The 27,050-nt window shown below is 48.0% G+C and overlaps 7 protein-coding genes across 7 annotated transcripts, besides 64 other annotated features; 1 reads left to right on the top strand and 6 right to left on the bottom strand.

The window, feature by feature from the left end:
* Positions 1-71: 71 nt before the first annotated feature.
* Positions 72-890, bottom strand: PVX_091032 (hypothetical protein, conserved; the record flags this gene model as incomplete). Its single annotated transcript, XM_001615150.1, has 2 exons — positions 72-569; positions 804-890. 2 exons carry the CDS (start codon positions 888-890, stop codon positions 72-74), a joined length of 585 nt encoding a protein of 194 aa, XP_001615200.1.
* Positions 195-223: a microsatellite.
* Positions 319-354: a microsatellite.
* Positions 571-656: a microsatellite.
* Positions 891-908: 18 nt separating the features above from the next.
* Positions 909-942: a microsatellite.
* Positions 943-1,122: 180 nt separating this feature from the next.
* Positions 1,123-1,301: a microsatellite.
* Positions 1,156-1,220: a microsatellite.
* Positions 1,302-2,275: 974 nt separating the features above from the next.
* Positions 2,276-2,377: a microsatellite.
* Positions 2,377-2,403: a microsatellite.
* A 15-nt stretch (positions 2,404-2,418) lies between these two features.
* Positions 2,419-6,143, bottom strand: PVX_091030 (nucleic acid binding factor, putative; the record flags this gene model as incomplete). The annotated part of the gene is made up of 8 exons (XM_001615149.1): positions 5,025-6,143; positions 4,611-4,796; positions 4,362-4,452; positions 3,747-4,220; positions 3,236-3,355; positions 2,983-3,051; positions 2,683-2,873; positions 2,419-2,478 (listed from the first exon to the last, which is right to left on the bottom strand). The coding sequence occupies exons 1-8, from the start codon at positions 6,093-6,095 to the stop codon at positions 2,419-2,421; spliced, it is 2,262 nt and encodes a 753-aa protein (XP_001615199.1). The 5' UTR covers positions 6,096-6,143.
* Positions 2,635-2,658: a microsatellite.
* Positions 2,737-2,760: a microsatellite.
* Positions 3,224-3,250: a microsatellite.
* Positions 3,418-3,595: a microsatellite.
* Positions 3,559-3,581: a microsatellite.
* Positions 3,582-3,643: a microsatellite.
* Positions 3,992-4,012: a microsatellite.
* Positions 4,028-4,072: a microsatellite.
* Positions 4,482-4,502: a microsatellite.
* Positions 4,827-4,929: a microsatellite.
* Positions 5,637-5,661: a microsatellite.
* A 229-nt stretch (positions 6,144-6,372) lies between the features above and the next one.
* Positions 6,373-6,395: a microsatellite.
* Positions 6,396-6,469: 74 nt separating this feature from the next.
* Positions 6,470-6,494: a microsatellite.
* Positions 6,495-7,460: 966 nt separating this feature from the next.
* Positions 7,461-7,486: a microsatellite.
* Positions 7,487-7,732: 246 nt separating this feature from the next.
* Positions 7,733-7,757: a microsatellite.
* Positions 7,758-7,771: 14 nt separating this feature from the next.
* Positions 7,772-7,832: a microsatellite.
* Positions 7,833-8,396: 564 nt separating this feature from the next.
* Positions 8,397-8,424: a microsatellite.
* A 261-nt stretch (positions 8,425-8,685) lies between these two features.
* Positions 8,686-8,708: a microsatellite.
* Positions 8,709-8,857: 149 nt separating this feature from the next.
* Positions 8,858-9,007: a microsatellite.
* Positions 8,930-9,765, bottom strand: PVX_091025 (U6 snRNA associated Sm-like protein Lsm4, putative; the record flags this gene model as incomplete). The annotated part of the gene is made up of 4 exons (XM_001615148.1): positions 8,930-9,054; positions 9,175-9,385; positions 9,600-9,641; positions 9,760-9,765. 4 exons carry the CDS (start codon positions 9,763-9,765, stop codon positions 8,930-8,932), a joined length of 384 nt encoding a protein of 127 aa, XP_001615198.1.
* Positions 9,345-9,452: a microsatellite.
* Positions 9,766-10,695: 930 nt separating the features above from the next.
* Positions 10,696-10,724: a microsatellite.
* Positions 10,725-11,587: 863 nt separating this feature from the next.
* On the bottom strand, positions 11,588-12,226 carry PVX_091020 (hypothetical protein, conserved; the record flags this gene model as incomplete). Its single annotated transcript, XM_001615147.1, has 2 exons — positions 11,588-11,785; positions 11,918-12,226. The coding sequence occupies 2 exons, from the start codon at positions 12,224-12,226 to the stop codon at positions 11,588-11,590; spliced, it is 507 nt and encodes a 168-aa protein (XP_001615197.1).
* Positions 12,227-12,383: 157 nt separating this feature from the next.
* Positions 12,384-12,456: a microsatellite.
* Positions 12,457-12,795: 339 nt separating this feature from the next.
* PVX_091015 (SAM domain-containing protein) lies at positions 12,796-18,080 on the bottom strand (the record flags this gene model as incomplete). Its single annotated transcript, XM_001615146.1, has 8 exons — positions 14,431-18,080; positions 14,259-14,298; positions 13,770-14,126; positions 13,531-13,602; positions 13,373-13,420; positions 13,202-13,261; positions 12,968-13,057; positions 12,796-12,846 (listed from the first exon to the last, which is right to left on the bottom strand). Exons 1-8 carry the CDS (start codon positions 17,712-17,714, stop codon positions 12,796-12,798), a joined length of 4,002 nt encoding a protein of 1,333 aa, XP_001615196.1. The 5' UTR covers positions 17,715-18,080.
* Positions 12,858-12,888: a microsatellite.
* Positions 13,438-13,477: a microsatellite.
* Positions 13,542-13,576: a microsatellite.
* Positions 14,124-14,143: a microsatellite.
* Positions 14,658-14,677: a microsatellite.
* Positions 15,407-15,480: a microsatellite.
* Positions 15,521-15,548: a microsatellite.
* Positions 15,842-15,863: a microsatellite.
* Positions 16,125-16,145: a microsatellite.
* Positions 16,373-16,400: a microsatellite.
* Positions 17,058-17,106: a microsatellite.
* Positions 17,180-17,209: a microsatellite.
* Positions 18,081-18,658: 578 nt separating the features above from the next.
* Positions 18,659-18,691: a microsatellite.
* Positions 18,692-19,048: 357 nt separating this feature from the next.
* Positions 19,049-19,090: a microsatellite.
* A 10-nt stretch (positions 19,091-19,100) lies between these two features.
* PVX_091010 (hypothetical protein, conserved) lies at positions 19,101-22,370 on the top strand (the record flags this gene model as incomplete). Its single annotated transcript, XM_001615145.1, has 1 exon — positions 19,101-22,370. The coding sequence occupies one exon, from the start codon at positions 19,101-19,103 to the stop codon at positions 22,368-22,370; it is 3,270 nt and encodes a 1,089-aa protein (XP_001615195.1).
* Positions 19,142-19,164: a microsatellite.
* Positions 19,628-19,696: a microsatellite.
* Positions 19,934-19,963: a microsatellite.
* Positions 20,062-20,084: a microsatellite.
* Positions 21,234-21,272: a microsatellite.
* Positions 21,514-21,562: a microsatellite.
* Positions 21,562-21,586: a microsatellite.
* Positions 21,608-21,629: a microsatellite.
* A 243-nt stretch (positions 22,371-22,613) lies between the features above and the next one.
* Positions 22,614-26,758, bottom strand: PVX_091005 (hypothetical protein, conserved; the record flags this gene model as incomplete). Its single annotated transcript, XM_001615144.1, has 2 exons — positions 22,614-26,555; positions 26,729-26,758. 2 exons carry the CDS (start codon positions 26,756-26,758, stop codon positions 22,614-22,616), a joined length of 3,972 nt encoding a protein of 1,323 aa, XP_001615194.1.
* Positions 22,737-22,800: a microsatellite.
* Positions 22,802-22,822: a microsatellite.
* Positions 23,183-23,209: a microsatellite.
* Positions 23,505-23,530: a microsatellite.
* Positions 23,603-23,626: a microsatellite.
* Positions 24,163-24,184: a microsatellite.
* Positions 24,624-24,650: a microsatellite.
* Positions 24,737-24,764: a microsatellite.
* Positions 26,083-26,142: a microsatellite.
* Positions 26,147-26,287: a microsatellite.
* Positions 26,152-26,180: a microsatellite.
* Positions 26,523-26,590: a microsatellite.
* Positions 26,759-27,050: the final 292 nt, after the last annotated feature.

Here is a 27,050-nt window from a genome sequence, read left to right as displayed (position 1 = left end):
ACAAAAAGAGGGCCATTTTTGTCCCCCGTTTTAGTGCCCCCTCGACTGTGCCATGTGATTGATCGGTTAAATCACCAGATGGTCAGCCCAACGGAGGAAGAGAGATGAATTTGTGTAACTCCCTCCATTGCAAGGTGGCATAAAAATAAACAAGGGGGGGGGGAGGAGGACTGCCCAAACAACCGCTCAACGTTAAATCCATTTTGTGTGCTTCCCTCCCTGCTGGTTGTCTCACCTGCCGTTTTGTTCTTCTTATACTTGAGGAAGGTCCGGATGTGTCCGTGCAGTAGGGTGAAGGTCGAGATGAAGTTTTCTAAAACGGAGTGTAGCAACTTGCACATGAGGAGTTCCATTTTTTCATTCTTATAAACGTTCTTCACGACGATCGTTACGAATACATGCTTATACCATTTGTTGATGACAATTAAATTTTCCTTTGTTATTATATGCTCCATGTGGGATCTGCTGAATTGGGAGAGGAAGGCGGAGACCCCTTCCATGGTGCTCGTGTGCGTCACTTTCACTTGTTCGTCCGTTTCGGCTGGGTAGTAGTAGATCACCTTCTCTGCCTTGGGGGGATGGGGAAAAAAGGGGAGAGATTTACCACGTGGGGAGGTATGCACAAGTGAGGCATCGGTCTCCCCGCTTCTGTGAATTCGCAATGGTTAGGGGATGACCCCGTGGGTATGACTTCCACACGTCTAACTCGAACTGCTCAACTGACGTATGAGCAAATGAACAGAGGCGTGGCGGTTTCCTGGGGAACTTCCCCAAACGAGTCACCCATAAGAGTGTGCACTTACCTGTAGCTCTTCATCCGTGACGGACTTGTCGGCCTTTTTCACATCCTCATCGTAGATGAAGAGGGCCTCAATTTTTGTTTTTTCCATTTGTTCTTTGGGTTTGTGTATGGGGGGGAAGGAGATTCCCTTTCCCAGCTGGGCGGAACGGGCAACCTGGCAAAGCGATCACGTTTGCCGCTATGCAGCGGGGTTGCTTCCACTTTCGCCTTTCCCTACTGGGCTGTTGCGCCGATTTGGCGTTCCTTCACGCGCTGAGGTTTTGCCGCTCAAAGGAGGGTGTGGTCGCTAACCTGATTGGAGGTTAATCTCTAACTTGCCCCTTTACCTTTGTGGCTTGGGAAAGGCCTCCCTAGGCACCCTTCAATCACCCCTGCAGGGCGCCCCAACTTGTTCCTTCTCCAAGCCGAGCGGGAAGGCCAGTCATTCCGAACAAGAGAAAAAAAAAATCGCAGCTATTCAGACTGCTTCAAATGGGGTTGACATACAAATGTTAAAAAAGGGAAAAAAAAAATCAAAAAAGGGGAAAGAATGAAACATATATTTTTTCCAAATTGTTAATGAATAATCTAATAATGTGTGTCGAAATGGGAAGGAAAGAAAAAAAAAAATTCATAACATACAAATGATCAAAAAAATACACAAATTTGCGACAAAAAAAAAAGCGTGAGGGTTTGTTTTTCCATTTGGGAGGATTTGCGGGGGCTGGGAGGCTCAAAGTTGACAGTTAGCAGTTGGTAGTCAGCAGTTAACAGTTGCGTGCCAGTTCTTCCGCAGAGGAACAGCAAAGGGAAGATTTAAAAAGAAAACTTATACAAAGGAAGGGGAGGTTAAAGTCGGAAGGGAACAGAAAGAAAAAGAAGCAGTTGACCCCCAAAGGTGAGTGGTTCAGTTAACACGTCAGGGAGGAAGTACATAGGAATATATGGGAATGCACGTAAGAATCCTCACGCACATGTGCTGTACACCTCTCATACCTCCGTGCGGGGGGCAGCAGCATATGCACGCGAAGATTTGTGAACGAGGAAGGACTTGGGTGTGGGTGACGCAAAAAAATACGTATGTACTTGGGCGAATAAACAAATATATAACATCGTACGTACGTACATATGGTGTATATATGTACGTATATTTATATATGCATATATATGTATAATATATATATATATATTTGTGCATATTTATGGGCACATTTATGCGTATACATTTATGCATATTCACCATGCGGCATGTAGGGAAGGGCGTGGGGCCAGTGTGCGGGGGCACATGATTAAAGAGGGGGAACGTCGCAACGGAGTTGGCGAAGTTGGAACAACCGAGGGGGAGAAGAGGGGGGGAAGGAAAAGAAACAAAAAGGAAACAAAAAAAGGAAAGAGTACAGTCGTAGTGCGTACGTGATTTATACGTGTTTAGGGGGATGAGCGTTTGGAACAGTTTGTAAGCGGTTTGAAGGAGATGGACGTTTGGGAAAGTTCAGAATTGGAAGCGGTTCGTCGCTGGAAGAAGTTTTCTTTTAATTATTAAAAAGGAAGGTGGGGGTAAGTACCATCAGGGGTAAGTATACCTTCTGGGGTGCGTACCATCCGGGGTGGGTACCATCAGAGGAGTGTCCCTCCCCTCAGGGGTAACACAAATTCTTCTTCGTTTTGGTTTCTGGGTCCGCAAGGTCAACGACAACCTGCAAAAGGGGGCGCCAAGGGGGGGGTATATTATTACGAAGCTGTTTACTACGCAGGGGCGTACTAAGGGACATGCACATGTACATTTACGTGTACACGCAAGGCAGGTCAGCTAAGCTAAGTTGAGCTAGCCCAGTTGATCCCTAAACCCTGGTGATGTAACGCCGCACGGCATCGGAAAAACGAGACAATCCGTTGCTCACCTCCTTTCCGTCAATTATATGCTTCGAGTTCTTGTTCGAGAGAATTTTCTTCACGCAGTCGTTGTCCAGGAAGGTGACGAAGGCGATGCCGCGGGGCCTGTTTGTGCACACGTCGTTGGGCATGTAAATGTCGATGATCTCGCCGAAGGCTTCGAAGTAATTCCTGAGCGTTTCGATTGTGGTTACGCTATCTGGAGGGTGGAAAAAAAAAAAAAAAAAAATTAGCATATTAATGTGCCAGTTTGTAAAAATCGCACTGCTGGGCGTGCAGCAATCTGTGCTGTCCCCTCCGCGACTTACTCAACTTCGTGACGAACAGCTTGTATCCTCGTTTGTTCCACTCGTCTCCGCCGGGTAACTTTCGCACAACTGCAGAGGGGGGGCGGTTCAAGAGGGTGTTACAAGGTTTGTTAACATGTATATATATATGTATACGTAACGTGCGCGTGGGTGGGGTGCCGGCCCCTCCTTCCGTGCACCACGAGAGACACGCAGCGAAACCCATTTGAGCCGCTCTTCCTGAGCAATTTCTTCATCTCTTGCCGCAACTTACATGGCTGGCCGGGGGGGCGGTAGCTCCCGCTTGGGGCGACGTTGGGGGGGTACTTCAGCTTGCTCTCCTCGATGGCGCTGCTCTTTCGTTGCGCTTTGCCCTTGGCGATTGGGGGCGGGCCTGCAAAGAGGGGAAAGATAAGAAAGATAAAAGGGATGAAAAAATAAAAACAAAACAAAGCAGCGTAGAAAACAAAGCAGCGTAGAAAACAAAGCAGCGTAGAAAACAAAGCAGCGTAAAAAACAAAGCAGCGTAAAAAACAAAGCAGCGTAAAAAACAAAGCAGCGTAAAAAACAAAGCAGCGTAGAAAACAAAGCAGCGTAAAAAACAAAGCAGCGTAAAAAACAAAGCAGCGTAAAAAACAAAGCAGCGTAAAAAACAAAGCAGCGTAGAAAACAAAGCAGCGTAAAAAACAAAGCAGCGTAAAAAACAAAGCAGCGTAAAAAACAAAGCAGCGTAAAAAACAAAGCAGCGTAAAAAACAAAGCAGCGTAAACGCCGCCTGGACTCACTCTGACTCAGGTACTGCCCGTTGCAGACGTAGTAGGGGTACTCCATCTTCTTGGCGTTGTACATATTGTCATTGTGAAACATCATGTTGTTCCAGTTGTAGTAGTTGGCCATATTCCAGTAGTAGTCACTGCTGCCCATGTAGTCCATACAGTTCTGGTAGGGGACTTGCTGGTTGTTGAAATAGGCCGGGTCCATATTATAACCCGTGGGGGGGAAGAAGGACACGGCCATATTGTTCTTGTAAATGTGCTTATTGTTCATGCGGTTGCCTAGTATGTTGTACGTTGGGCAGAGGTTATAAAAATTTTGCATCACTAAATTGTTGTCAATATTTTTAGAAACGTCCCTGATGTTCGTCGTTTTATTATACACATGGTGGTACTTGTTGAAGTTGACCAGATTGTTGTGCGTCTTACTGGGCGACTTCTTGTCGTTCTTCGGGTACTTGGCCAGGTAGTGGTCCGACGGCAGGTCTGCGGGGGAAGCGGAGGATAGGCGTCGAATAAGCGGCGAATGCGCAGCGGAAATGACAAACGATTGGTAAGATGCACGCAGCGAGACCCGATTCAATCAGCACACCGCGGTACACACGCCGCTCTCGCTCGTCCTCTTACGGAAAAGGTGCTTGGTTTTGTTGTCCCTCATGGAAGCGACGTCCACGACGATTTCCTTGCCGCAGATGATGTGCAGCTTGTCCTTCAGGACCTGCGGAAAGGGGGGGAGCGGAGGGTCATTGGCGAGCACGCACTCGGATGTGAATGGCAGCCATGACTGCTAGCGGTGGCAGTAGTAGTGGGGGGGGGTACACTCCACTGGCGAGGGCTTCCCCACAAACGGCACCACAAACGTGCTCGAAGACCCACCTTGTCCATGGAGCTCTGCTTCTCAAACGACACAAATCCAAAGCCCTTATTTTTGTTATTCGACAAATTTTTGGAAACATAAATGTCTACTATTTTGCCATATTTGGAGAAATACTTTTCTAGGTCCTTTTTGCCAGCCTCGAAGGGAAGTCTGGTAACGAAAATGCGCGGGTATCCTTTTAGGGCCTGCACGGGGGGGTGAAAAAGGGGGTGAAAAAGGGGGTGAAAAAAGGGGTGAAAAAGGGGGTGAAAAAGGGGGTGACGAGTGGGGTCTCCCTTTTGCTATTCATTTTTCCCCTCCACATGCACGATCTCATCATTTCAGCGCCACTCATTTAGGTCGCCACGCCTCGCCGCTTAACACGCGGAGGCGCAATCCCCATCTACGGCAGGCAGCCGCTTCAACAAAATTACCTCATCTGCAAAAATGGCGTGGTCCTCCTTGGAGCCATTTTTCTTTTTCTCCTTTGCGTCATCTTTGCCCTTCTTGTCAAACAGCGCAGTGGTGCTGTTATCGCTGAACTTTTCCTTTGAGTCTAGGTCTTCCTCATCGGACGAGTCGGAAGCAATGGAAGGAGCATTATCTGTGTCTGTTTTTTTTTTCTTCTTCTCCTCATTTTGCTTTAAAGAGTGCATTTTCCTCTTGATTCTACTGTCAATTTCGCTTTTGCCTTTGTTTATATTACTCGCATCATCACTATGGTTGCCATGTTCATTTAATTCGTGCAAGCCCATTTCGTTTTTACCACTTGGATCGAAGCCTCCTGAGTGCATCCATTTCTCGGCAAGGAAGTTTTCTTCTTCCCTCTGCAGAATGATGCTGTGTCTATCTTCGTCAATCTCCTTGGAACTGCTGTTCGTGGTATCGTCGTCCAATTCGTTTTCCTCCGTTGCAGTTTTGACTATCTGTGCAGAGTGCTCTTGAGAGGGGGTACACGAAGCATCACGTGAGGAGTCATTTTCCGCGTTGTCCGCCACGGTAGCAGCTGCAATGGATATTTGACTACCATCTTCCGCGACATTTTTCGTTGCACTTTGCACAAGTTTTAGTTTGCCACTGGAACTCTCAGGACTTACATCGCCGGCATTTGGTGATCTCGTTGCTTCGTTCAGTGCGTCCCGTTCTTCCGGCGTCGAAACGGCTTGGCTCATTCCGGCTGTGCCCGCCTCGAGGTGCTTTCTCTTGGCGGCATCGTCTACTCGGTGTTCCTTCTCCTCTTTCTTCTCCTCCTCCTTTGCTTTGTTTTCCGCTGCTTCCTCTTCCTTTGGACGTTCCACCGCTGCAGGTTCCGCTTGCGACCCAGTTTCCCTCAAAGCGTGGTCCTGGCCACGTTCTTCAGTCAAATCGTGTGGAGCCCCCCCAACCAAAACAGCTTCATCAGCACAACCTTTGTCCATTCCCTGGTTGTTGGTAAAAAGGGGGGAACTTCCTTTTCCTTCCTCACACGGGAATCCTTCTTTTCCAATTTCGTTGGACGTACTCATTGTTCGGCGGTATAATTTAAAAAAAAATGACAATACTTGCGTGGGGGTAAGAAAAAGGAAAAAAAAAAAAAAAGGATGGTGGAGGGGGGCGCGCGGGAAGAAAAAATGTCAAAAAAAAAAAGAAAAAAAAAAAAAAAAACTTTAATTATATTTTAATCATCAAAACGAATTCGTTAAAAATTAATTGCGGGCGCGATGAAGAAAAATCAATCATTTCGTATTTATGCGTGACAGCAGGCGGGCGCATAAAAATAATAATATTTTGGCTTTTCTTGCAGGAAAAATTGTACGGCCAAGTATGCTATATATGCTATATATTATAAGCTGTGCTATTTGCTGCTACTGTATACTGCTATTCATACGGGGGTAAACTTTTTACTGCGGGGGAATTACGCATAAGCGAAACGCGCGGGGGGGGGGTTCACAAAAAGTGCGTACATAAATGTTTCGCTGGGAGAAACTTGTACGGGTACTCGTATGCGGATGCGAAGTGAGGAAAGTATGCCTTTTGCGTTTTTTTCCTTTTTCCGTTGATGCGAAAGTGGGAATATTATTTTTCTTTCGCTTAAGCGGATGCAAATGCGATGCGAGTTTGGGGGTATACACGTGTGATCATGTCATGTGCATATGTAATTGCGTAAGGAATTGCATTTCGTTCATTTTGTTTAAAGGGTGTTTTTCTCGGCGTATGCGAATTTGTTTTAACTGGGGGAAGCAAATGTAAGTTGAAAAATTGGAAAAGCGAATTGAATTGATTTTATTTTATTTTATTTGAATCGATTTGAATCGACTTGAATCGACTTGAATCGACTTGAATCGATGTGAATAGATTTGAATTTAATTGAAGCAAAATAAAAAAAAAAAAAACAGCACGCAGTTACATGTATATGTATATGTATACGTATACGTATACGTATGCGTATACACTCGCCGCGTACACTGCGCAGGAAAAGTGACGCAGCAGGGCTGTATGCATGTGCGTACGGCTAAATGTAACTCTTCTCGCGCTTGCCACGCTTATGTATACCTTTCTTCCTCACCTGTGCCATGTACATGTAACGTAGTGCCCTTCTTCCTCACCTTTGCCACGCTTATGTAACTATACCTCTTTCTTTTCATCACCTTTGCATGCTGCATATTTATATTATGTACCTCTTCGCATGTGCGCACAACGCACGTATGCAAATGTTTTATTCGCGCCTCCTGGCAATAAAAAAGCTATTTTTTTTTCTTCCCCCCTCCCTTTTGGTGGGAAGCGTACCAAATGCCGTGCTCTCCCCCGTTCCACACCAACACGCAAGTGCATGTGCACTGTGGTGAGCTCCCTTTTATTTTTATCGCCTGTTTTTAAAAAAAACTGTTGCTGCGCAGTGTGCTACGCTATCTATGCTATGCTGCGCTATACCTAAGCGTGCGCGCACGTACCGTACGTATGACGCGGTGTACAAATAGTGTAGCTAAATTTTGCATAACTCTTTTCGCGGAAGGATTGCCTCTGTTCAGCTGAGCAGTTTGCACAAATTTTTCCTTCACGGGGGTTTCTCTCCTTCCCGCGCGCAGGGGTACGTGCGATTGCGATGCGGTCAGTGCGCGGCAAGGGTGGGATGGGCGCGCATATAATAGTGTACGGCTTAGTGTAGGCGTAGTGCACGCATATAGTGTACTTTGCACGACGCACTGGTGAGTGTACTCGCTGCGCTTTACTCTTTTTATCTTATCCCCAGCCCGCGCGCACGTTTTTTTACATACCACATGCTATGCGCAGTTCGTGTCCGCCATGGTATCTACTCCAGTTTGTAGAAATAACGTCATTTTTGTTTTAAAAAAAAAAAAGGAAACCCATATGGCGGAAGACATAACAGGCTTGTCGAATGGAATGCAATTTTTTTTTTTTTTTTTTTTTCCCCGAAAATGTTCACCACTTAGGGGTAAAAGGTACCCTTTTAAATTTGCAAAATTGTGAAGCAACTTCGCCTAGGCAATCTCCCACAATTTTGCGATTTAAAAGAGGCATCAGTCAAGCCAGCGGCTATACGTTTGCCTTATGGCGAGGACTTCGCGTAACCTCTAAAGTAGCACTCTTTTCGGTCATGTTGATCCCGTTAAGCAATACGTACAGATGCAAAAAGGTTAACCCGTTGGGGGGTATTAATAGGCGGTGCGTGTAAGGGACCAAACAGAATGCAAAGAACAGAACTGTGGCGGGTCCTCCACATCCCCCCGTTGCATAACTTTTGTTTAGCTGCTTATGTGTGAATGGTTAGAAATACCTACGGTCGGATTGCTTGCCTGCGTTTTTACCTCCCCCTGTGCAGTTCACCTCAGATCAGAACGCGCTCCTTTTTATCGGCGGCGACTAATTTGTTGCCTTCCACGTGTAAATGTGCGCATAACTAGCTGTTCATTGACTTGCAGTTGGGTACCTCTGCGAACGCAAATGGAGTTAACACAGTTCGCACTAGACTGACCAGTTGGGAAGGGGTTACGGCTAACGCGAAACGTAAGCTCGACTTAACCGTTCCGCAGTCATTTCGTAACCGCTACGTAATGCTCTCCTAACGGCTCACTTGGAGCAGTGCCCCTCTCTGTGCGATAGTTGCACACACGTAGCAATTCCAGAAAAAATAATTTTAAAAGGCAGTTTCGAAGGGTTAAAAGGGGTCAACACACTTACACACGCAGTGTGATTTTGAAAAAGAAAAATGAATCACAAAGATAGGCTAAGTAAGGCAGTGGTTTGCGCGAATGCGCATAAAAAGGTGTAGCTAAGTAAGCGCACACATATAACTTGCTGTATGTGAGCATGATGAGAAGTACACACATGTGAGAGTGTTTTAAAATCCCCTTCTTCCTCCTCGCATTTGACCTCCTCTTCCACCCCTGTTGTCTGTGCCCCTGCCAGACCCGCGTCCCCTACCTCTTCCTCCTCGGCCTCTACTACCTATATTTCTCGCTTTTTCTGTAAAAGGAAAAAAAAAAAAAAATGGAAAATGCGCATGGGGACTAGCCAAAGTGTAGCTAGCTATTTTGTATGAATTTTTTTTTTTTTTTTTTTTTTTTTTCCTAATTTCTTTCTTACGTTCGTTGGTTTCCTCTATGGCTTGATCGATGGCCTGGTCCTGAACTCGAATATATTTAACGCTGTTCCCCCTGACGTAACATTCGGAGATTTTCCAAAATTTGTCTCCATCCTTTGACGTGCATATTATATTTTTCATGTGTAAATTCATAAAGCGATCGCAAAACACGAGGAAGCCGCTGTACGTTTCTCCATTTTTCAGCTCCACCATCTGAAGGAGGCACAAAATATTGAAAGGAAAATGTATGCGGCGTTTGTGGGTACTCTTTCCCTATTCACATTTGCAGCAGTAAGAGGGTGTACTCTACGATGACATGGTGATAGCAGGTCAAAATGGGGTGGGGGGTGGTTAGTAATAAAACAAATGTGGACCCCCACGAGGTGTCCACCTCTACGTAGTGAACGTTTTAGCCGCGGTGACTTACCACCGGCTGGTTTTGCGAGCACTTCAGCAACGTTAAGGGGAACTGCGAAAAAAAAAAAATAAGGACACGTTAAATTTATATTAACAAAGTGTAAACATGTACGGTGCGCCTCGCAATCCTCGTACACCGCGCGAGCAGCTCACATGTGGTATGCACTTACCACCATAGTTGACTCCTTTTAACTTCGCGTGAGAAAAGACGATCTGAAAGGGGAAAAAAAAAAACAAAAAAAGGGGTGAGCAAAAAAAGAAGTTACATAAAACATTTTTGTGGGAGAGAAGCGTATGCTGGGGGGACTGCTTGTCCGCCTCTTGCAGGGGAAAAGCAGAACGAAGAAAAGGTAAACAAATAGTGGTGGTTGAGGGAGGTTCGTTGCGAACACACAGGTGCGTGCATTTATATACATGCATATTCACTCGGGTGTGGGTAGGTGTCCACTGGGATGTCCCCCCTCAGTGTGGCTCATCCCCCCAGGCGACATTTTGCCGTAACTCACTTTGGGCTATTTCTGCGAACTTATAGAGTGCTCTACGCGACGTACGCGATTGGGGTAAATCCCGCACTTGATTTATTTTTTTTCTTTTTTTTCTGTGGCCCCGGTAAGCAACTCATCACTTGCAAGTGGTTCGTGCGGGGAAAAAACTTCTATTCAGCTGGACACTCCACACAGATGGGAATGTACCTCAGTGCGCAAACATGCATAGGGGCATATGCTATATGGACAAACAGGGGCCAATTTTAAAGAGGTGCTTATCGATGCTGAAGGTTACTTAACGAGGGAGGGGTGCCTAATTCATCTACACAAAATTGAGCAACGATAGACGTGCAGCTGTGGGTCCATACACCGGGGCTCTTCTTTATGTTTCCTCACGCATTATTAAATAAAAGCGGCAAACATAAAAACGTAGATATTACTCACAGCAACATGTTACGTGTAAAATGCGTGCGCATATCTCTCCATGGAGGGTGGCGGACGGGCACTCAGTCGAGACTTCCCCACCAAGAAGAAAAAATAAATAAAAAAAAGGTAAAAATTGTGAAGCCTCTTTTTTTGGAGGTATCCCCTCACGCGGTTATATGCAGCCAAATACGTGCGCCTGGCGAAGCGAACCCATCTGCGTAGCTTTTGGTTGACTCTACGGTTCTGCGCCACAGCTATGTACGCATTAGTCCTACTTAAACAAACAAACAAACAAACAGAAAAAAAGAAAAAGGCGAAGAGGGAGAAGCCGAAATGAAATAAATCCCAAGCAATGCGGCTAAACGCAACAGGCACCGAACACTTTCTGTTAGCTACTGCTGGTGAAGTTGCTCAAAAAAGGGGGCATAGCTAGCTCTCGTTTCGAAGTGAACCGTTTTTTAAGCATACATTTTGCGCGTTCAAAAGATAGGTTGTCAAAAAAAAAAACCAAAAAAGGAAATTACATGGGCAGGCAAAATTCTGTAGCTGCATGGCGAGCGTATCTACGCACATGTACATCTGTTCATACGCTCGCATGCAAGTAGAACGTGTAGGGACGATTATATAAAATCACCAGGGAGCTCCCGTTCCCTTTTTGTGTTTCCAGCAATGTTGAGTTAAACCCTTCAGAGTTGTCACATTTCTGTTTTTTTAAAAATTTTCTCTTTCAAGTGGCATAATGGGAGTGTACCCCATTTGACAGGAAAAAAAAAAAAAAAAAAAAGGAGAAGTCACCTCAGGGAGGGATAACCCTTATGTGTGGGGGGATCTTAATGCTAATTTTGTATTGTAATAAATGAACGTTTTGGGGGGAAAAAAAAAAAAAAAAAAAAAAAGGTAGACTAAAGATGGTATTTTTTGGGGAGGAAATTCCCCGGGGCAAATTGGATGAGAGGCGTTTTACGGCCAACATGGGGAAGGAAAAAGAGTTGAGGCAAAAATTAAGGCAGTGCAATCCGATGCAACACACTCCGGCGAAATACACCCCAATGCCATACACTCCAGCGAAGTCGCGGTGGGGGCCCCGCTACATGATCGAGTTAAGGACCTTCCTAAGCTTTTTATTCGTCTCATTTTTGGTGGCGCAGATGTTCGATTTGGTTTTGCTTAAAAGCTCTACGCAGTGGGTGTTCAGTTCGGACCACTCCCTGTCCTCCAGGTCCTCCAACTCCTTTTTCTCCCGCTCGTACGTCTGCTTGAAGTTTTCCGTTTCCTGGTTGAAGTCCTGCGGGGAAAGCAAGCGCGTAGGAGGTTTCACAAGGGTATGAAGTTTCACAAGCGTATAAACTTCCACCCGCGTATAAACTTCTCCACACGCACATGTAAACCTCTCCACACACGTGCAGGCGGGGCCCACCTTCATCCGCTTCTTGTAGTTGTTGACCACCGTGGCCAGCTCCGCCTTGAGCTTGAGGTAGTGGCGCCTCTTCTCGTTTATGCCCTTCTCATATTTTATGAGGTTTTCCCGATAGCTGTTTAGCTTCTCCTCCGCTTCCTTTTTAATGCAATTCTTCTCATCGTCCACGTGGGTCAGCAGGTTGGTCTTGGTGTCCTCCACCAAGTAGTCGATTTCGTTTTCAAACTTGCGTTTGCTCTCCTTCGTTATTTTTTTTATTTGCTGTATCATTTGGAGGACGTCCTCGTCGTTTTCGTACGAGTCGGCCATCGTTTAGCGCAGCGGGGGTGTAGCAGTGGGGGTATAGCAGTAGGGGTGTAGCAGAAGGGGTATAGTCGAAGGGGAGGGAAAAACGAACGCTTTTTTTTTTTTTTTTTGGTCCGCTCTTTTGACCACCTCTGCGAATTCGTGTGGACAGACCGGAATGACAAAAGGGGGGGTACTCTTCTCTGGTTGGCCACATGGCGCAGGTTAAAAATGTTTAAAGTGGCGAAGTGAGGGGGAGAAAAATGACACCTGGCGGTAGGACCATCCTTCCATCCCTCACCCTTTTACAAAAAATTGGGCAGACACACGTATGTGTGTGCACCGCGGGATGTACTTACACGTCAAAGGGGGTGAAAAAAAAAAAAAAAAAAATATAAAAAAAAAATAAAAAAATAATTCTTTTTTGGAAAATTGGGACAGGTAAATCTTGCTTTAATTAGCTAGCCAAACAGGGGGGAAGTCGTACAAAAAAAAAAAAAAAAAAAAGGGACCCTTTTCCCCTCTCGAACGGCTTCAATTTATTACACAATTTTGTTTTAATTCGATTTGTTCTGTTTGGACGTCGGTCTACACTATGTTCCATCCATAAAGGACATGAGAGCATCCTCACATTTTGTATTTGCCTGCGCGTGTGCAAAAGGGGGTGGGGGGACGGAAGGACAATGTTGGTATGTTGCCATCTGAAGAACGGTCAACTGGCACAGGGGGGAAGCGCGACCCTCGGCGATGAGCGAACTGCTTTACCTTTTCATACAGCCGGGAGAGCACCGCCAGAATGTGTCCAAAGGTGGGTCTTTTGTACATGTTCCTGTGGACACACGATTTTATCAGCCCCTGAAAAAAAAAAAAAAAAAAAAAAAAAAAAAAAAAACATAGCATGGAATAGAATAGCATAGCTGCTTTGTTCTCCTCGTGCATCATTTCGAGTGCCCCAATGGAACTCCTTTTTTTTTTTTGTGTGCGTCCTCTTTGTTTTACTTGAATAGGCTCTGGGATGTCATCGTAGGTCAATTCTTCATTCGCATATCCGACGGAGGCCTGCAGGGGGAAGACGAACGTGGAGGGATGGCAGGAAATTTGACGCACAGGAAAAAGGGCGGATATGTGGGTACACCCCTTTGATGCGCCATCCGAACGAGTGGTGCATACCACCAGGTGGGACTTGAACGGGTAGTTAAAAGGGACACTGTGGGTTAACTAAAGAGGGGGGGGTAAAAAAATAATTTTAAAATGGTTCAATCAGTAGGGTTAATAAATTGACATGTATGTTAATTATTTTATTTTATTTTTTTTTCGTTTAGGGTTACCATTTCCCAGAGCACAATTCCCAGCGCGTAGACATCCGCGTAAAAGGGCTTTTCCCTCTGGCCTCTCAAAATCTACGAAGGGGTGCATATTTTTGAGGGTCTATATATGGGCACACGCAGGAGGGAGCGTCATTTCCACTGGTGACATGACCATAGTCTCCCAGATGAGACATTCACTCGCTATAGGAGCTGTCCCTTTTGTTTTCACTTTTTTTTTTCATTTTCTTTATCTCGCTGACCTCCGGAGGGGTCCAGAACGAAACGGAGGGGTAGGCACTGCTCGGTGAAGCAACTATTCGTTCGGTGCTATACAGGTGCAGCTTATCCTCATCATCATAAACACGCAGAACGTCGCTTAGGGGAACGTCGCTTAAGGGAACGTCGTTGAAGGCGTTCCTAGAAAACTCCATCCTGTGTACTTTCCTGTCTGCTAACGCAGCATCGAATGTGGTTACCCCGTTTGCGTAAACAACATACGAGTGGTCCACATGCGTGTCGAGGCACTTTTCAATTTCGCAGATTCCAAAGTCGGTGATTTTTGCGTTCAGCGCTTCGTCCAGGAGGATGTTCGTTGGTTTGAGGTTCATGGGGTGACTCTGCAAGCGGGGGGGCACACAAGGGCATGCGGTTAGCGGTTCACCCGGTTGGTGGCTCATCCGGTTGGTGGCTCATCCGGTTGGCGGCTTATCCGATTTACCGCTCAACCGATGATACGCGTGGCGACTTACCAGGTGCTTTTCCAAGTAGGAACACGCGAGGGTGACGTCGCTGCGGGGGGTAGAGCAAAGTTAGGGGTGAGAAAAAATGCCACAAAAAGCAACGGGCCATACTAAAGTAGTTCCCCAATGCGGCTACAACCAAGCGAACGGCAAAAAAGGCCCGTTCTGCAAAATCAATTACGTTGTAATTTTGAGTATCCGCTGGACACTTAGTCGTCTGTCCTCTTTGAGGGGGCTCTCGGGGAGGTTAAGATGAAGCTGCGTTTGAGGGTAGCTAAATAAAATTTTTTTTTTTTTTTTTTTTTTTTGTTTTTTTACATACAAAGAGAGTTCTTTCTCAAACGGGGGAAACGCGTACGGCTCGTGCAGCTGAATTTGGTCTTGTAAAAATAATTTGGTGTGTAATTTTTTTTTTTTCTTTCCCCTTTTTTTGTTTATTTTTTCGATGTGTGCTTTTGATTTGCCCTGGTGTGTGTTCCATTCCTTGGGGGGGCTCTTCACCGATGCGTTAAGTTTGTTTGCAGGTAATGGGGGGCTCTCCCCAGAGGTAGCACCGCCATGCTGCTCTGCTTCCTCTGCTTCTTTTCCTTCCTCTCCTTCCTCTGCACACACACCACAGAACAGGTCATTTTCCAATACGAATGAATTACATTTGTTCCTCATGCGGGTGGAGATTCTTCCACTGTGGGATTCGAACGTCGGGTTGTCGCTCGGGGAGGTGCCCCCTGGGGAGCTATCGCAGGTGGAACTGTTGCCCGGGGAGCCGTGAGCCGATATGCCCCCTCCCCTGCTGATGCTGCTCGCACTTCCAAGGGGTGTTCTCACTCCACCCTCACGCTGCCTCCCCGACAGGTCCTTCGCATAACCACCAGCACAATGAAGATAGGAAAATAAACAGGCGTTTTTTAAAAACTCATAAATTATAAAAACGAACGGGTAGCGAATAGACACCCCCATCATTAAAGCAATATTTCCATGTCTCAATAGGTGTAGTTTGTAAAAAATTTTGTGAATTTGGGAAAAGTCTTTTACTCTCCCTACGAGCACTTTAATAGCTACGTCCTTGCCTAGGTACTTTCCCCTAAAGGTTCTGCTCCTCATAACTATGCCGTTTTGTAAATCCCCCCTCATGGGGTTAGGTTTTTTCGGCTCGCTGTTCGTCGGGGGAAGACTCTGCCATTGCCCCCGGTTCTGCCACAGCCCCTGTCCCCGTTTCTTCCTAGCGAGCTTGCCTCTACAGGTTCTAATCTCATAATGGCTCCGAATCAGATGCAGGAACGTCAGTTCTTCGTGCGGTATTATAAAGCTGTAGAGGTAGGAGAAGGCCAAGTTGCTGTTCAGGTAGATGTTGCTGGGGTACTTGATTATTTGGCTGCGGCCGTAAAAGGGGGCGTCGTCGGTTCTGTTCGAGCAGTAGGAGGAGGAGGACACGGAGGAGGTGGACGCGTGGGGGGAAGTGTCCAAGGTAGCGGACGCGGAAGAGGAGGAGGTCGAGGCAGCGGAAATTTCTAACTCTGCTGATGATGCGCGTATGGAGTTATCCCCCCCTTTGGGCTTCTCTTCGCAAGTTGGCACGCTAGTCCCGTTGGACTCTCCAGAGTCTTCAGACGAGAGGTCGGGGCCACTCGATTGGGAAGAGGTACTTGTAATGGAAAAGGAAGACAAGGAGCAGGAACCATACGCCTCATCCTTTGGGTCACCGGGTGCGGCACGGTTTGCCCCTTCCCCGGAATAGGCCCTGGAACTACCCCCATTGAATGTATGAGCAAAATCGTTTATGAGCGAAAATTTTTCGTGGAAGCTGCGAATGAATTGTTCTTTTTTTTTTTTTTTTTTTTTTCGCTTTTTCCTATCGGTGTTTATATGCGGGTCGTTTGGTCTTAGAGGTTCCTGCGGTTCGTTCGGGGCGCTGCTTCCCTCCGCATGCTGCCATTTCTGCCGCTTCTGATGATGCCCCTCCTGTGCGCCCTCTTCTCCTACTTCCTCCTCCTTCAAAGTGTGGGTCGAATTGAAGGACGTGGTCGACGTGCACGAGTCGGGGTCCTCCTCTTGGTATAGTGCACCTCCACTGCGCAGCATTTTTTCGGTGAGCACGGCTGCCTCCTCTTCAGGGGGGGCCCTGCTGGTGGGGGGTTCCCCAAGGGGGAGCTTCCCTTGAATCGGTTGAATCGATTGAATCGGTTGAATCGATTGAATCGATTGAATCGGTTGAATCGGTTGAATTTGTTGAATATGTTTGCTCTGTTTGATCGGTTGAATCTCACTCGGCGGGGGGTGAAACCTGTGCATCTTCTTCCCTCTGGGGGCACACCTTGTGCGTATTTTTTTTTTTTTTTTTTTCCTTCTCCTCAGGAAATGCTCGCACTCCTGTATGTTGACGCAGCGGGCGAACCTCTTGTTGTAGGCCATTACTCGAAGGTTTTTAATTAACTGCAGCAGTTTTATTGCATGTCCGTAGGGGAGTATGCCCAGCTGGTTCCTAAAAATTTCTATGTTCATCCGGTCAAGCATATCCCCCGTGATGTTATTTCTGTAAAATGAAGTGATCCATTTGATGGGGGTATTGCACAGAGAGAGCCATTGAGCGACTTCCCTCCTGGACCAGGACTCGTATTTGTCTATCCTAAGACTGTTGCTATTCTGTTTCGTTAATCTTTTGATCATATGCTTTGTTTTTCTTTCCTCCTTTTTTGCTAACGTATGGGTGACAATCGATAGGTCCTTTCGAGTGGTGCCACCCAGACGGGCATCTCTGTGGCATTTTTTTTTTCCCCCCATCTTTATAAAATGGGCACCGATAAGATGACTACACGAATCGGAAGACGTGTAGAATATGTCCTTCCAGGTGTCATCTCCCTTTAACGGTTCGTCAATTCTTTTTTTGTTTAGTTCATCTGCTGGGATGTTGGCTTCGTCGTGCGAGCTTTCTATGGCATCTTCGCGGTGGTCACTACCAGGACCAGCAGTTCTTCCATGATGGATCCTCCCAGCTGGAAAAAAATAACCCGGTTGGCTCACCGGTATGAAGGAGACACCTTCACCATCAAGTTTGTTGCGTATGTTTACACTTTGGGGTTCACCCCCCCCTTTTGGAGTTCCTCTGCTTTGCTCTTCATCTAAACCGCGCTCCGATTTGGGGCCGCCCCGATAAACCCTGCAGGAGTGAATAACCCCATTGGAATAGAAAAAGGAAAAGACCTTCTCTGCATGGAAGGGCTTGACTTTCAATTCCCCGTCAACTGTATCATTAACCCAGTTGCAAATATATTTTGTTAATTTGTTATTTATGTATATTCCTATGCCATTTTTCTTTCCGTTTGAGAAGGAGCCATAGAATGCTTCGCCCGAGTTGTGTAGAATGAGTCCCTTTCCGTTTGGTTCCCTTTCGTCATTTAGCTCTCCGATGTAGCGGTAGCCGCGGAAATCTCGCCCCCTTATCGGCTTGCTGTCCGGGGAGTTCCCCATGCTTCTCCCGGGGTAGCAGCACACGCGGGGTAGCCGCTTAGGCGGCGGGGAACACTATGGGAGGTGCGCTTGTGCGACTTCGTTCCGCAGAGAGCGCCGCTAATAAGCCACGCGTTGGCGAGGGCATCCGGGGTGCAAAAAGGGGAGAGCACAACACGTAGAAGGATTTCACTTCCAGGGGAGCTAAACCAGCACAAGGGCGAACACTGCTCGAGTCATTTGGGCGCAGCCCTTACACACAGGGGGGAAGCGGCCAGGGCGGCGAAAAAGGCGCACAAAAAACGATGTGGTATCATATCATGCGGAACGTTCTTCACAAAAAGGGAGGTACCCACGAGGGGGGAAAACCAATACACATGTAACGTTATCGCGGATGCATATGTGTCGCTTTTTTTTTTTTTTTTTTTTTTTTACAAACGCGAGGGGGTTGGCGGCACAGTGCCTGCGAGAGTACACGCGTGTTGTACAGTGGACTTAGTCACTCTGAGATTCGAAGGGGGGGAGTGCTCTTCTCACTCAACATGTAATAATGCAGTGCTACAAATATGAAGGCTTAAGGCACAGCTTGCACTTGATGGTGGGCCCTACATAGAGGGACACTTAAAAGCTGCAATTTGGAGGGCAAAGCAGTAGGCCGATCAAATTAGGGCGTTTTTAGTTCCCCTTTGCGGACTCTCCACTAGGGAAAAGGCAGCTAGAAAGGCCTTTGCGGGGTGCCTTTTCACAGGGCGCGCATAAATTAATGGCGACACTGATTAGCCGTACGTGCATGCGAGTGAGCGCCTACCCCGGGGGCGTTTTACCAGCACCGTCATCCTTGCGTAAAGCCTTTTGGAGGCCCCACTTGGTGTTACTCGCGTTGCAATCGTGTTGAGTTTGCGCTGCGTTTACGCTGCGATCAGGTTCAGTTTATGCTGAGTTTACACTGCCTCCACGCTGCTTCTACGCTGCCTCCACGCCGCCTCCGCGCTGAGTTCATTTGCGTTTCTTTTTACCCCCCCCTTGTTGGAGCGGCTCCTTGAGGCCTTGTCCCAACGTTGGCAGTTCAGGAGTGCCACCCCCAAGTGAAGAGCCAAGGATGCCTAGCTCACATGCTCGTAAAAGCTGTGTAGGTATATTCTTTTTTGGAAGAATGCCCTTTCGAGGGGATCATTTTGTTTGCCCCTGTTCGCCATTAGGAGCGTGAGGTGAACCAACCGCTCGTCATTTTTGTTACAACTTTTTGGGGTCCTTCCGAGGGGAAGACTGCCCACAGGTGGTGGCCTCAAACGTACGTGCACATGTGCTGACGCGGGGAAGGCCCGCCGCAGACAAGCACCACTGTACGAAGGGGCAACCGCACGTGCGTGAATACGTGTGCACGCCCCCCTGGGAGGGAGCAGCAAGATGGGGAAGCCGGAAGAGGTGGAGAAGCAGGATGAGGTGGGGAATCCTGAGGAGGTGAAAAAGCCGGAAGAGGTGAAAAAACCGGAGGAGGTGAAAAAAACGGAAGAAGTGAAGACAGCGGCCACCCGGGGAAAGCCGCACCGCCCGCGTGGAAAAGTGCTAGACAAATTTGAAGAGCTCATCAGGCTGGAAAACATATACGAAATGAAAGAAATAGAAATGTGTTACGCGCATCTGAGCAAAGAGGAGCTGATCGAGAAGGGGATCCTCCTAAGCGACCTGACCATCAAAACAGCCACGAAGCATAGTGACAACCAAAATGCGTATATCATCAAATTAGTAAAAAGGAGAAAAAAAACAAAATCAAATGATCTAAGTGATGAAGAAAATGTAGAAAATTTTAACCACAATATGTTCGGTAAGGGGAGCATTGTTCATTTTTCTAGAAAGAGGAAAAGATACTGCCTGGACAAGGAGCAGACCGTCGTGGACAAGCATTCGATAATAAAAGATGTCGTGAATATATATGTGTGTAGCGTCCATAAGGTGAAGAAGAATCAAATTAATCTTTTGGTTAGACATGCAGACGAGTTGTGCAAGGAGCTAAACATCAGTAGCACCTGCTTGCTGAGCGATAAGAGCTACTTTGATGTGTGCCTCGTCAATAGTGAGATTTCTATGCAGCGTCAATTGCAGGCCATTAATTTGATGAAGGCCAGCTTGGAGACGCCCTCCGATGTGCTGAAGATCCTCTTTTTTGGGAAGGCTCCCTCGCAGGATGCGTTTCTGCGGCGGGTCATGGCCGTCTTCCGGAGGCGGGCGCAGGGGGGGCAGAAGCTAGAAAGTGGGGAGTTAGCACCACATGGGGAGGTAGCACCATCCGGGGAGTCACCCCCATCCGGGGAGTCACCTCCATCTGGGGAGGTAGCCCCATCTGGGGAGTTGCCACCATCCGGGGAGGTAGCCCTATCCGGGGAGTTGCCACCACCTGGAGAGTCGCCACCACCTGGAGAATCACCCCCATCCGGGGAGGTAGCCCTATCCGGGGAGTTGCCACCACCTGGAGAGTCGCCACCACCTGGAGAGTCACCCCCATCCGGGGAGTCACCCCTCACTGGGTACCCCTCCGCGGAGGACCTGGCGAACGAATCGAAGTACATCCACCAGTGCGACAGCACCGAATGGGGAAGCAAAAACCTAAACGACAGTCAGAAGAAGGCGGTGTACCACTGCCTGTACTCGAAGGACATTTTCTGCGTCCACGGGCCCCCCGGCACAGGAAAGACAACGGTGCTGTGCGAACTGATCTACCAGTTGGTAAAAAGGGAGAAGAAAATCCTGGTGACAGGACCAAGCAACGTTTCAGTGGATAACATATTGGCCAAATGTGTAGCCATGAATGTGAAGAACGTAGTTCGCATCGGACTCAAGTCAAAGATAAAAAAAGACTTGTGGAGTTACAGCTACGACGAAAAAATAAAAACGTGCGATTCGTATAAGCTGTGTGCAGATATTGATAAGGACATAGAGAAGATGAAGGCAGAAATTTACAAATTGAAGAATAAAAAAAAAAACGAAAGGACTCCATTCGATAGAAAAGGAATAGGAAATTTGAAATACGAAATAAGGATGTTAAATAAAAGTAGGAAGAAAAAAAGAAATATTTTTTTTGCAGAATTGATGAATAAAAACAACGTCATTTTTTCCACCTGCTCAAGTAGCTCAAATTACGAATTAAATAAATTTGTGAAAAATACAAATTTTCTTTTTGATGCTGTTTGTATTGATGAGTGCTGTCAGTGCACGGAGCCTCTGTGCTACATCCCTCTGTCGCTATCAAAGAAAAATGTGTTCCTTTTTGGGGACCACAAACAGCTAGCTCCTCTGGTGAAATACAACAAGAAGGGGAACAAACTAAATGTCACTCTTTTCGAGAGACTTATTAAAAAATATAAAAGGAGGATTTCCTTCTTCCTTAAAATTCAGTACCGAATGAATGACCTCATTTTGAAATGGTCCAACAAGGTGTTCTATGAGGACCGCCTCGTTTCGCACGACTCCTGCAAGGCCATCACGGTGCAGGAGCTCTTTCTGCCCACCCAGGGGGGGGGGAACTCTCTCCAGGCGGTGAGACAAGCGAGTGAGCGGAAAAGGGGCGGCAAGGATAGGCAAAAAAAAGTGGGGAAGAAGAAGGGGAAAAGCAAAGGGAAAGAAAAGGAGAAGGCGGAGGAGGAGGAGGAAGAGGGGGAGCGCGAAACCCCCCAGGGGGGCACAAACCTGAGGGACCTGATTCAGAGCTACAGCTATTGCCCTATCACTTGGGTTGAGACCGACGGGTTCGATGAGTTTCTCGATGACACCAAGGAGCTGGACATGATACAGCTGGAGATGAAGGAGAAGAGGGGCGACAAGCTCGGCGGGAGGGGGCCCAGCGAAGCGGCGGGGTTAGCAGCGGCGGGGGCGGCGGTAGTAGCACCTGTGGAAGCAACTCCTGTTACTGCGGGAGACCTCCGCGATAGCGGGGGGAGAGGAGAAAAACGGCCCGATTATGAAGGTCCCCCCGGAGAGGGGTTAAACGGCCTTGACATCTATGAGGACAGCGGCTCGGGGGGGGAGGACGCCGTTGAGGAAGGTGAGTCAGGCTCGGAGGGGGAGGCAGTCAATGGGGCAGCCGATGGGGCAGCCAATGGGGAAGCCGCTCCAACCGCCGCTCTAACCGCCAACCCGGAGCAGAAGGAGAAGGCGCTGCAGGACGCCGTCCAAATCGACATCGACGACGTCGTGAACCTGAACAACAAGTCCAGAAGCAACAGAGGAGAGGCGTACGTCGTGTACAAGCTGATCGAGCGGATGCTGCATGCAGACCAGATTAGTGCCAAGCACATTTGCGTGATCACCCCCTATTCGAAGCAAATGAATTTACTCAAAAATATTTTTTACGACAATTTGTATGAAGAAAAGAATTTCACCTCAGATTACAAAGACATTGAAATTGCCACTGTGGATTCCTTCCAGGGGAGGGAAAAAGAGATCGTCATTTTGTCTCTTGTTTGTTCCAATTATTTTAAGAACATTGGGTTTTTGAAGGACTACCGACGGTTGAATGTGGCCATTACGCGGGCCAAGCGGCACGTCGTCGTGGTGGGCAATTCCAGCACCATATCCAACGACAAGCTGCTGAACGAGCTGTACGAGACGGTCCTCACCCACGGCAAGGTCTACATGGTGAATGAGTTGCTCGACGTGGAGCAGATGCCCGTGGGGGGGTAGCCATGATGGGAAGTAGCCACGTGGAGCAGATGTCCGTGGGGGGGTAGCCCCATGGGGAAGATACCCACATGGGGGAGATACCCACGAGTGGTTAACTCCTTCGGAGCTTCCCCTTCTGAGCTGCTCCCCCTGAGCTTCTCCAGCGGGGGGCACACCATTCTACACGCACAACTTAGAAGTGTGCAGGTTGGACCCACCTAAGGGGAGAAGCGCCTTACGGACCAGAGCGAAACGCGCCTCCACTCAAAAGAGCAACTCCTCATCATCGTCGCCATCTGCACTACTTTCAAAATTGTTAAAAATGAGCTTCCCCCGTTTGACTTGCCCCATCAGGTAGCAATCGCTGCTCTTGAACCTCTCCACCAGAAATTTCTTGTGGTCAAATTGGACGTCATCCCAGGATGGGATTTTATCACGAGGGGGGGAACCACCAGAAGGTACTCTCGATTGGCGACATCTTCGAAGCGATTTTTTTTCCTCACAGGAGGGTGTCTCTCCAGGGGGATCGTGCGCGTGGGCATCATCGGCACGCGGGTTATGTTTTCTTTTAACTTTTCCTTTTGCAGCCGCTCTCCGTTGGGCCAATTTGCCCTGCGGGGGGGTTGCCCCATCTGTGTAGCCTTTATCTGTGTCTTCATCATCTGTGTCCTCCTCCTCTGTGTAGCCTTCCTCGCCTGCTTCTTCCCCATCTGTGCCGCTCCCCTCGGACTCCTCGCCCGACTCGTCCAGCGAAAAAACGGAGAATGGCGCCTGCACGTAGACATTTCTCTCGTCCCTTTCGCACGTGGAGGGCTCCCTCGAGTGACCCTTCTCGAATTGTGCCTCTTCCTGATGGGGGGAGTGCCCCCTCTGCAATTTTGACTCCCTCACGTTTGAAGAGTCCTCATCTATTCTGGTAGCAACCTCTTCCTCCACCCCAACGTCGATGTATCTGTTGTCCCCCCCACGGGCATTACTTTCCTTTCTTTTTATTTTCATTTTGAAAGATTTTTTCCTCGAGAAAAGGGGAAGCAAACTTGTGTTCTCTTCATCACAACTTCTAATCGCCTGTGCCAAGGGGAGATTTGAAAATGATAGGAAGTTCGTCACGAGAAAGTTTTTTTTTTTGTGGGGAAAGGTGTTGTCTTTGTCTTGATGATCGGTTGGGATATGCTCCGAATGTTTGTCTCCTTGGTGTGACCGCTTCGTGTGTGCTTCTCCACCGATGTGTTCCTCCTCCAGGTGGGTGTGCCTGTGCCGCATTTGCCCTTTCTCCGCATCATTACGGCCATTAAGGGCGTCGTAATGGTCACCGCCACCCCTGTTCATTTTCCCTAGCCGGTGGAGGTACGTTATCGCGTCGGAAGGAAAATGAAAGTTAATTATGTGGTCCACATTCTTGGTGTCTATGCCTCTGCTCAACAAATCGGTGGTCACTAAAATGGCAACGTGCGCGTGGTGGAAGCTGTGCAGATTTTGCATCCGCGAATTTATTGATATGTTTTTGTGAAAGCAGAAGACGGGCCAGTTGTGTTTTTTTAAAAAAAAATAGATCCGCATGCAATCCTTTACGCTGTTAACAAATACGATCGTTTTGTAAACTTCTTCGTTGTCAATGAGGTGGAACTGCCCCCCTTTTGCTGAGTTTGAAAAGTTTTTTTTTTTTTTTTTTCCCCTCCCTCCTAAGGGTTTGTTCGTTGTATCCTTTTTCGCCTGACCATGTTCAGAAAATTCTGTGTCTTTGTAGAACCCTGAGCTAGCTGACCACTCGTGGTACTTTTTCAAAACGTGGATTAGCAGGTCCAGCCTGTGCTCGAAGGAGCTGTTCTCCAGTTTGTTGATCTTGCTGGATAGGGCGGCGTCCTTCAGGCTGCCCACAGGGTGAGCGGGGGAAGCACTGCGTTGAGCGTCGAAACCGCTATTCTGAGAGGTCCCCTCGTCCTCGGCTGCCACACCCGAGCTGTCCTCCCCATTTTGTGTGCCCCCCTCCCCGCCGCTAAACAGGAAGTGACTTAAAATTTTGTCTCTGTTTAGTTCTATCCACTGCGTTCGCACGTTTCTCGGGATGTGGTAGTTCTCCCTGCACACAATTTCGACCAGGTTGCTGAACCGCTCCGCCAGCATGCTGCCCGCGGTGGTGTGCCCCACGGAGGGCAGCGTCGAGCTGACGTATATCATCTGGAGGAGCGGCAGCTCTCGCGCTTTTTCCTTCGCCCGGGGGGGAAGGTTCGCCCGTTCCTCCTTTTTCGCCTTTTCCGGGTTCCCCCGTTTGGCCCCCTCAAGGGGCGACATGTCGAGGTCTCCAAAGTGACATCGTTCGAAGTCGCCATCAACGGGGTGAAGTCCACTTTGGAAGGCGCTTAAAATTTGGGGTTGGCCAAGGGGAGAAGTCGCTTTCTCGCCACCGCTCCTTAAGGAAGCCGCGTTTGCATCACCGCTCGTTAACGGAGCCGCGTTTGCATCACCGCTCGTTAACGGAGCCGCGTTCGCCTCACCGTTCGTTAACGGAACCTCTTTTGGGCCGCTCGCCAAAGCCGCCTCAATCGAGGTGGCCACCTCTTCCAGCCCCGCACTGCTAACGTCAACATGGGGGTTGTAAATCTCGGGTCTCCTCTTAACAAGGTGAAAAATGTTCATCACGGTATTTCTGTAGGCATTATTTTGAAAAAGCATATCTACCTCATCGAAAATGATAATGGATGGGAGGATCTGTCTGGTTCGTTCGTTTTGGTATGCGTGGAGAAAGATGTCGGGGGTGGTAATCACTACGTCTGCACAAGTCCACAAGATTTCGTCCTTGCACAACACGGGGTTGGCCATTCGGTTGACGTTTACCACGTGGATGTTTTCGGGGTGGTGGATGCTCTCCAACTGTATTTCCACCTCTTCACTTTGCGGCGCTATCTCAGTTATTTCACCCCTAGTGGAATGCTGCACATCCTCGTAAGGCACACCATTCAACGTCTGTATGTTGATCCGGTTGAGCACGTCCAGCTGCTTTATCACCCGAACAATTTGACTTATGTTATCTTTATTTACCGTAAGGATAATAACTGGCTTATTAATTTGTAATGGGTTCCTAGTTAGGTATCGGTAGATGCATTCGTCACTCTCTGGAGGGGTGGCCACCCAGTTGGGTTCTTCCTCCTTCACCTTAACGTTGTATTTTAGAACGTTTTCCAATTTGGCTAGCTCCTCCCTATTGGCACGGTCACTATTTAGGTTGTTCAGGTTGATTCGGTTAATTTTTATTACTTCTATGAGTTTGTTCATCAGGCTGACGGTTCTTCGGTTAGCTCCCTCGTCTTTGCGGCTATTGTCAGGTTGGTCTCCATTTCGACCCCCCAAGGGTGTATTCTTTTTTTTCTGCGACAGATGAGTCCTACCTAGGGGTGGAGACCCCCGCGTGGGTCCCTCGTGCAGCTCATCAAAGTGACTTGGCAGCAGGTGAAACCTCCGGTTCATCTTCTTCCCCACCTGGTGGGCATCATCCCCCAGCAGTACATTCCTCCTGTAGTGACTGTACTTGAGGAAGTACCTCCTCATTTCGCTATACACATCAAAGTTGTTGTTAAATTTGAAGTTTTCCCGAACGGAGTTTCCACACCTCTTTCCCTTTCCCTCATGGTAGCTTTCCAGGATGAGCTCCTCCAAATAGTCATGCACAAAATAAATATTATTTAGGAGGGGGAGCAGGTAGGCTACGGTTTTGCCTGAGCCGTCCGGGTAATTTATGAGTATGTCTTTCCCCTGCTGTATGGTTAGGAAGCTGTTGATTTGCATTTGATTCAGTTCGCTTATGTTAAGTGTTTCCAACCCTAGCAGTAGCATTCGATGGATGTTTAACTCGTTCACTTGTTCGTAGTTCCTCTCGTATGTCTCTACCTTATGTGGGTCGCTTCCCACTCCCTGGTGGTTGTACTTTTGATAGAGTTTCTTTTGCACTCCTTGGTATATTTTGCGGAGTTCCTCATTTGGGGGGGTACTACTCCCCTTTCTTTGTGTGTACTTCTCCTCACTGGGTTTTTCTTCATGAGGGGGGTTCCTTCCCCATATGGCTGTCTCACAGTTGGGTTCTTCTTCCCCTGGGGTGGGAGCGGACATGTTGCCATGGCTCAGGTTCCCCCATTCGTCCGCTTCCTCTGCAGGACTCCTCTCCGAAGGGTTCACCCATTTGACCCTCCTTTTCGTTCTCAACGATTTGGCCTGCCGTACGTAGTGCAGTGTGGGTGATGCTTTCCCCCATTGGGGGTACCTCCACCGAGAGAGCCACTTGCAATTCATGTTGCCCCTGTGGCAGGTGCGCTGTGATTCGCTCGTAGGAGTAGTAATCTGTGTGGTATGTGTGTGTTTGGGGGAAGCATCTCCCTTTTATGCACCTCCTCCTGCGTTGCGGTTAGCCCCCACATTTGGTACGAAGGGGTGTGCTTAATGAATTTAGCTGAACAAAGGTGCAGTCGTGTTTTCCTTGCGAGGGATGCTCGGCATGACGTCATTTGGAGGTTTCTACGGAGAGGACATCTGGGGGGGCATATCCCCACATGTGTGATGTCACTTGGGCGGGTTGTTTTTTCCCCCAGTGGGCATTCCCACCTTTTCACCGCGGCGTTGCCTGCACAGAGATGGTTGCCCTAAAGAAACGATTTCATTTTGCCCTTCTTATTTTACACACGTTTAACCGCTCCCTTTCGCCAAAAAGGA

Source organism: Plasmodium vivax, chromosome 9 (genome assembly GCF_000002415.2).
Source record: "Plasmodium vivax chromosome 9, whole genome shotgun sequence".
Taxonomy (NCBI): domain Eukaryota; phylum Apicomplexa; class Aconoidasida; order Haemosporida; family Plasmodiidae; genus Plasmodium; species Plasmodium vivax.
The sequence above is the reverse complement of the archived record's forward strand: the minus strand, read 5'-3'. Positions and strand labels throughout refer to the sequence as shown.